Source organism: Coffea eugenioides, chromosome 4 (assembly GCF_003713205.1).
Source record: "Coffea eugenioides isolate CCC68of chromosome 4, Ceug_1.0, whole genome shotgun sequence".
NCBI lineage: Eukaryota > Viridiplantae > Streptophyta > Magnoliopsida > Gentianales > Rubiaceae > Coffea > Coffea eugenioides.
The window spans coordinates 32,103,395-32,111,615 of NC_040038.1; the positions used below are offsets into that span (position 1 = coordinate 32,103,395).

At 37.6% G+C, this 8,221-nt stretch overlaps 1 protein-coding gene across 1 annotated transcript; it reads right to left on the minus strand.

Moving 5' to 3' along the window:
• Positions 1-1,683: 1,683 nt before the first annotated feature.
• On the minus strand, positions 1,684-7,972 carry LOC113768522 (E3 ubiquitin-protein ligase ORTHRUS 2-like). Its single transcript, XM_027312923.1, has 9 exons — positions 7,427-7,972; positions 5,689-6,221; positions 5,009-5,134; positions 4,185-4,284; positions 4,037-4,098; positions 3,858-3,960; positions 3,012-3,156; positions 2,451-2,668; positions 1,684-2,235 (listed from the first exon to the last, which is right to left on the minus strand). The coding sequence occupies exons 1-9, from the start codon at positions 7,895-7,897 to the stop codon at positions 1,888-1,890; spliced, it is 2,106 nt and encodes a 701-aa protein (XP_027168724.1). The 5' UTR covers positions 7,898-7,972; the 3' UTR covers positions 1,684-1,887.
• Positions 7,973-8,221: the final 249 nt, after the last annotated feature.

The following is an 8,221-nucleotide window of genomic DNA, read 5'->3' on the forward strand; positions in this document are numbered from 1 at the left end:
CAAGTCACCAAGACATACGTCTAAAGAAGGAACTGGGTTTCTATTTAACAATCCAGCTCTAATCGCCTCAAATTCAGGCCTCAGTTTCATTAGAAACTGGTCACGCTTACTATCTTCGTGAACCGCTTGAATACCGGCTAAGGCTTCGCTTGGTACCTTAGAATAGATTATACCAGAGTATTCACTCCATAAATTAAGAAATCCAGAATAATACTGCTCAATAGAGAGATTACCTTGGCTACATGTACTAATTTCCAATTCAAGCTGAAATCTTCTTGCTGTATTATCTTGATGATATACACGCTTCAAATGATCCCACATCTCCTTTGCTGTATTAAAGGAGCGTAAATTGTTCACCATATGAGCTTCAATAGATGCTAGAATCCAAGAAATAATTCTAGCATCCTTTGCCTCCCATTGACTAATTTCCTTTCCATCTCTAGGTGCTGTAGAAGACCCGTCAATATGACTCCAAAGCTCTTTGCCTTTTAGAAACATCCTAAATTGAAATTCGCATGCCGCATAATTTTTTCCAGTGAACTTGATGGACAAAGATTCCGTATGTATTTTTCCCAAAGAGTTTTCCATAGACATTCTTTCAAAAAAAACAAAGATCTGAATTACAAGAAAAGCTGCCAACCACAATATGATTGACCCAAAAGGATATCTTGAAACCAAATGATTGATCAAAATAATCAACCCAAGAAGGATAACAACTCAGAAAGTTTGGAAAGGCTGAGAAATTCAAATAACTGGCTCTGATACCATGACAAGTTTTCTAGATCAAAGACCGAATGCCTCTTTTGTGCATCTTTTCCATTTAAATAGAAAAACTCTGTACCTTCTCTCCTCCGTCAGAATATCTACCTCCCTAATGTATTAATTACATATATGCTAATATACATCTAATATAGTAGACCATAATCAGATCTCCTTGATTAGTGCAATTAGTAGACTAGATCCCATAAGCAGCTGTTCTTGTCTTTTGCTAGCAGATCAGATCTCATAATCAGTTGCTGCCCATGACTTCCATAAGCAGCTGTTCTTGACTTTTACTTTTGCTAGCAGGCTGTCCTTGACTTCCATAAGCAGCTGTTCTTGACTTTTGCATTTAGTAGACCAGATCCCAACTACTGCCCTTGATATTCACAAAGGTAGACCAGTACCAATAATAGGCGGTTCTGACAAATTCTGCTTGGAGCTAAGCAAAAAAATTAGCTTCAAAAACAAAAATGTGTCATGTCGTGTCTCTTAAAGTAATTACCAAGAATTTCTTGATAAAAGCATGAAAAATACTTAACTAACACATCGTACTAATATTAACCTGCAAAAAGTAGTTCAAAGATGTGCATACTATCCTTGAGGATTATAAAAAAGTACCTATAAGCAATCAGAGCAAGAGCATTATCATATGATCTACCTTCTTCGAATCTCTGTAACTTCTAACCCCAATTAGTCAATCTACTTTCTCCATGTCTATGAACTGAGCTTTTCAAATACTGACTCAGCTATAGGGCCAGAGATTTAGGCTGAAAATGGAATTAAAAGATGTATTGCAAATGGATATGGCAAAGTACCAATTCAAAGCAAATATCATTTTTCAGTCAAAGGACTAATCATCTTCAAGCCAAGTAGCCAAAACTAATATTGGCATTAATTAGTTTAACAATAAATGTATAGCATGCTCAGAAATTGAATGAATGTAGATTCTTACATTGAGCTTACTTTTTCAATGGTTCCATATTTATCCTAAATTACAAACAATTCTTCAAGAGCAATAACTAAGTATAATTGCACATTCAAAGACCTGACAAGAGTAAGGAAAATTGGTCTTAGCATGATTCAGAAATGTGTATAAATTATTAAACTAGTTCTTCTAGCAGTTCACTAGGAGAAGATTTCATCATTTGGACGCAGATGGAGAGGGCTTGAAGGTGAACCATTTGCATCAGCATGGACATTTTCAGTCTCATCGGATATTCCATGCCCATTATCAGCTTTCTGCCTCTTGTTCTCAGTAGAAAGGCAGCCATCAACACTCTTCCTCTTTAAAGCACTTCCATTGCTTCCTACATCTTCGGCATTTAACGATGCAATCTCTGTGTCACTTGGCTGATCACCAGGACTCTCTTGTTCAGCATCAACTCCATGTTCACCAGAATCCTCCATGGTTTTCTCATCCTCCTCAAGCTTAGCTTGAATATCCTCAATTGCAGTCATGACTTCTCTGTTAACCTATGTCAGAAGCAAGAATAGTTCAGCAAATTACCAACATACAGAGAAGGAGCATCTACTTGTGAATGTGCAGGAAAAACATAATGATCCAGGTATGGTGATGGTGTTCTGGGTTAGTAGGTATAAATTCACAATGGGATAGTAACTATGCAAACAACAGCAAGGATGCAGCTCCTAAACAAGCTTTTAAAAAAATATGGTACTGTTTTCCTGACCTGCATATTCTGAAGAAATTCTGATATGTCACTTGGGCATACAGGGCATTTCATACAGTTCTTCTGTGCACGAAGTTGGCGTCCCCCCTTGCATGTTCTTTCTCTTATGAATGCTTGGCCACTAAAACAGTCTTCTAGACAAGATTTGCAAAAGTTATGAGCACAAGGTGTCGTGACAGGGAGATTCATCACCTTCTTGCACAGTAGGCAGCTGAATTCTGCACAAAGAATTTGTAATATGTTCTCAAGCATGGAAGAGTGCAGGGAATGAAAAAGCTGAGCATTTTTTATGGACTGTTTGAGAATGATTTCCATCGAGTTAGTAGAGACTTGGCAGAAAATTAACAAATCCAAACAAATTACAATAATATTCAGTGCCCACCATCCAGTTTTTGTAAACAAAGTAGTTTAAAAACCAACTAGCAAAATGAAGTGCATACTCTGCCATAGAACCGAGCCATTTTTCCAAGGAAACAACTGAAGAATCAATATGCACCTTTTATTATTATTTTTTTAATCTTTTCTGTCTGATTTGTCACTCAGAATGGAAAATGTACAAACCTTTAAGAAGGTTTTCTCTTAAGGAATCATGTCGTGATTTCTTAAACGCCCTGCGTGCCCTCTCTATATCCTCAGGTTTTGCTTCAATCACCTTTTCTTTGCTGGGAGGAGGTGGCATTTTCCACTTCCAGCAAGTTTCTCCATCCTGCTACCAAAATAGGAGTAAGTACATACAAGTGCAGGAGAAAGGCAAATTAGTACAGTTTAACTCAGACAATTGTAATCAAAAGTGTTAAACTTTAAGCCAAATAGGAAAAGCAAAAGAATGACAAAATAAAAAGTATAAACTAACCACGAATGACGGTGCTGTCTAATGGAAAGGTCTAAAAATGGAGTTCACTTAATGAGATAGCTTTGCAGGATTTGATGTATAAATTTCTCTTTTAGGTTTACCTTTTTGTGCATTTGCCATATATTAAGGTTAAGCTGTTGAGCAGAAAATAGAAAAACTTTGAGTCAAAAGGTACTATCCCAAGGGCTTAACCTCTGGTTTGCATAAATAAGATAATAGTGCCTTTTCTTAAGCTAAGAACTATATTACCATATATTCAACTATGAACATTGGCTTATTCGAAGTAATAAGATATTTTTTTTGTAAAATGCTAAAAGCAATGCATTTTGGATTTTTTTTTTTTTTTTTACTCTTTCAATAGCTTAAGTACTTAGATGGACACGAGAAAAAACTTAGGTACTTAGCATTCTTTCACCAGCCATAGAGAGCAACTGGGAAAAGCAACCCGCAGTTTTCAAAATAATGCTCGCTACCTGAATTACTAGGACCATAAAAATTTTCATGGAAAATTGCAGATGGGAAAGAGTGCAACACAGAGAGAAAACCCCACTCACATCATAATCCCATGATGGGCTTTCGCTCCTCTCGAAAATGTCAATTGCTTGTTGTAGCTCAGGAACATCTGGAAGGGCACGGGGACAATCTCCGTCCTCATCACTGCATGATGTGAGAGGATCAGAAGCAGGTAATTTTGTTAATGCATAAAGCGGTATACACACAATGCAGCACAAACCTTGTCCATGGTGCAGGTTCGTTATCACATCTTACAAATAAATATCTACAGACTTTAAATCCCTGGAAAAAAACAGTAGTCATACGAACTTATTAAGCAACAAACAAACTGTCTAGAAAAAGTAATTCAAACAATTGTATGTCTGAACCTGCTGCCCAACTTTTCTCCAGCATTTTTCTATCCTGTAGATCCCATCATAGCGCAAATCTTTCTCTGGGGCATAGGAAGAACGTTTTTCTTTGTATGATCTGTCAATCAAAGTTAAGAAGCAAAAAAAAAAGTTATTGCAGATGTACTGGCTCATGACTGACCATATAAGGTCTGATAAACTCTGTATTACTTTTGGGATGAAAGAGATAGTAGCATGAGTACCCAAGTTGTGCTTTTAAACATGAGGTCGCTCCAATTTTACTATTAGGAATTATCAAAATCATGAGACAGCTTCACAGTTTCACAGACTAAAATGATGCCCATGTCAACAACAAAACTTGGACTTGCACCACCTAGGCGACAGAGGATTTTGTTTTACTTGAGTAAAATCTAGGGTTTCTTCAAATAAGCAAAATAAAACTGAAATTATACTCCAGAAAGATTCATGTAAGAACTCTAAAGACATAAAAAAGAAAGTCACGGGTAATAATGGAATGGAAACTCCATTTGTGTGGCAAGTAAAGGCACATACAGGCTAACTGCTCTAAATTAACCATTAAATGCCCCCAGGTAGTCCATCAAATTATTGTCTATCTGTGTAGTACACTTGTTAATACCCATTTTCTAGTTGCAAGTTTAAAAGCACCTGTCAATGGAAATAACCTTCAGATTTTGATGTGATAAGAGTTCATCAAATGCAACAATTAAAATGATATCAAGGCCACCAGTATAGAAACTCTGCTCCATGCAACCAAGAAAATTGTAATGAAAAGCATATCCATACTACGAAATCAAGACAAGCGATATTAGCTACAGGTTTACCTAATCACACGAACTGGATAGCCTTTTTTGCAACTAACACGCAAGGCCTCATTGAAGTTTTTGAACTCCTGATCAAATGATTGGTCCTTATTTGTTCGCTTGTTTCCACTTAGATCTCTCCCACCGCTACCATATTCACATATAAAAATGAGTGATATCAGCTGAAAGAAGATAAAGCATTTGCATGCAAATTAACAAAAGTCTACGCATGTGCATTGGTGAAACAATAAAAGAAAAGTAACATGAGGAACTAAATTTATCCATCTGTGCTTAGTCAATGAAGAACACACGGAGGATGAAAATGGTTAATTTCAGGTGACAACCACCTCAGATGGGTCAGAGTAAATAGAACCGAACCTCCTTAAAGGATGGCAAAGTGTAATAAAACAATCACTTGGGCCTTTAGAGTGTTTAAAGCTCTTTTAGATATAAGTTACACTAGAAAAGAGCAAGTGGGGGCTATTGATAACTCTTCAGAGTGCTCCCAAGTTGAGGACAGATTAATGTAGTACAGTCTGGTTTTTCAGATCATACAGAATGGGCTGACATATAAGCTTGTTAACTAATCAGCAACTGACAACTTAAATCTAAGTCTAAAATATGTGGAGGGTGAGCCATAAACTAAGTTTGGTAATACGAGTATATTTAACAGGGAATATAATTCAATAAACAACCCTAACCTTCCAGTATAGAGGAACCATTCACCATGGTCCTCATCATCCACGTAACCTCCCGAAAGGACCACTGACTGAGCACCAACATTTGCCTGTCCAGAAATTCCACAAACAAGAGGCCGATGCACACCCCACTGTCTGGATTTATGCCGATTTGCAAAACACTGACCAACCAAGACACCCAGATTCAGCACGGGATCATTCTCAGCTAAGATGGGTCCAAAATGATCTGAAGGAACACTAACAAAAATTCTGCCACATTTAGCATTCGCGATCCCTCCATACTTTGCTCGTTCAGTGACATATGACTCATCAGGTAGATCTTCAGCCTTCAAGGAGTGATAAACCTTCACAGGTGCTCCAACAGCAGTTGTTCCCAACATCCTTGCACGTCTAATGGTAGCTACTAGGGCAGAGTTGATACGTGGCTGGCTTGCCATGTGAGAAGGAATATTGGAGCGACATTTTGCACATGTACGTTTACCTTGGCCAATCCACTTCTGGAAACATTTCAGGCAGAAATTGTGACCGCATGGTGTCTGGAACATTAAAGCATTAAGATCAGTCATAAAGCAATTAGTATTTAGATGCTACTGCCAAATCCATCAAATTTCTGGAGACTAAAATGGTTTCAACAGTGACCCTTATTCATGAAACTTCCAAATGAATTCCTTATTTTCATGGTTCTAATTTTTTTCCTATTTACATTTATGTAAAGTTCAACATTTATGAATTGCACTGAAACGACCTAAAATTCCAGACGTGTAGCTAATAACTAGCAGCATCCAATTACATATATCTGTTTTCCTTTAAATTCAAGTTCATAAAGCATGAGTAGCCATGCAACGACTCAAGTCAGTCATTATCAGTACCATCCAAAGAATAAGGCATCTTCCTACATCAAATTGTTTCTACTATTGATTTTACACACCTGAAAAATGTGCACCAAATTAAAGTATTAAATTTCTAGAAATTATTTACTATGAAAACTGATTTTTATTTTTGCTAGAAATATATAGAAAATCTACTGAAATACATTTGTATGAATGGATGTTTATTTAGAATGACCTTCTATTTATTTAATGGGTGATGCAATTGTCTAAGAATGGTATAGGGTCAGTTATGAATAATTGGAGGAGTTCAGATAATGTAGAGTTGTGGATTCAGTGGTAGTGGGCAGGTATGGAGTTGTGGAGATGATGGTAATCAAATTCAATATGGGTTTGAGTAATATCTTCTGAAATACATAGCATCAAAACCAATGAATCCTCCCCTGTTCTTCAAAAGATGAAATTTTGCAAGGGCAACGTCCCCCAAAAAGTATGATAAACCTGAAACAAATATTTGCCTCATCATAAACTTATAGTACTAGTTTTAAGTTTTAGGCATAGAAACATGAAAATAGTATCCAATCCGATCAACCAGAAAAAGTTTAAGACAATCCCAAGTAAAGCCCTCACACTGGACAAAGAATGAAGTTAAAATCAAGGAAACCAAACAGTTCTACATTTTCTTTCTCGTAACAAAAATCCATTACCAAACAAAAATGCAGATAAATAGGATCACCACAAATCCTTTTCAGCCCTACAAACAAAACCACAAATTTAGTCTTTCGATTATGAACAACAAAAAAAATGACCCAAGAAAACATTTTTCAATCTGTTAAGATCAATTAATCATACAAAAACTGCAAATAAACCGAGCATATTGTGCACTAATAATTCATAAAAGGTGAAGGTTATACCGTGACAGGCCTTTCAGGCAACTGCATACAAAAGGAGCATTTAATGCTCTGACTAAGAAGAGCCAAAGCCTCATTCATTTTCTCTTTCCCCTTTCTTTTCTGCTCATCTTTATCAACACCTTTTCCAGCAAAAAGCGCCTGCCTTTTTTTCGCCTTCTCACGCTCCGTCAAAGAACCATCTGCCTCGATAGCCCGAATCTTCGTGACAAGGTCTCCGTTGGATGAAGACACCGGTGCTGGAGCTCCAGTGAGACCTCCTCCGGAACAGTCAGGGCAGATAAAACTCAAAATTTCCACCAACGTAGTTGGACCCTCAACTAGACAATCTACGTGCCACGGCGTATTGCACGTCCCACAAGTCACCGTCCGATCCAACTCCGGCGTTTTCTTGCAGGCCATGCATGTGCCGTCACCGTCGACTGGGAGAAGTTGCTGCTGATCTTCATCACCCCTGTTGCTAACCTGCACCATTGGAAACACAAATAGAGAAAAAAAATGATCCAATAAATGAGAAATTGAGGGAGAGAATAGAGAGGTGAGGGCTCAGGGAAGTTGTCGGAGGAAGTGAAGTGAAGTGAAGAGTGGGGTGTTGGTGCGGTGGGGTGCGGTGGTATTTAATGGTGGTGCAGGATGGAGAGAGAGAAATGATTGAAGAAGGAGAGAAGGCGGGTTTTTGAATTGTAGATTTGAAATTTGGGTAAGTGGGCTTTTTTCGAACGGTAAATTTGGCAAGTAATTTATGATTAGGCTAGTTTGGGAGTTGAGGTGAGAAAACTTTGGATCGTGACTATGTAG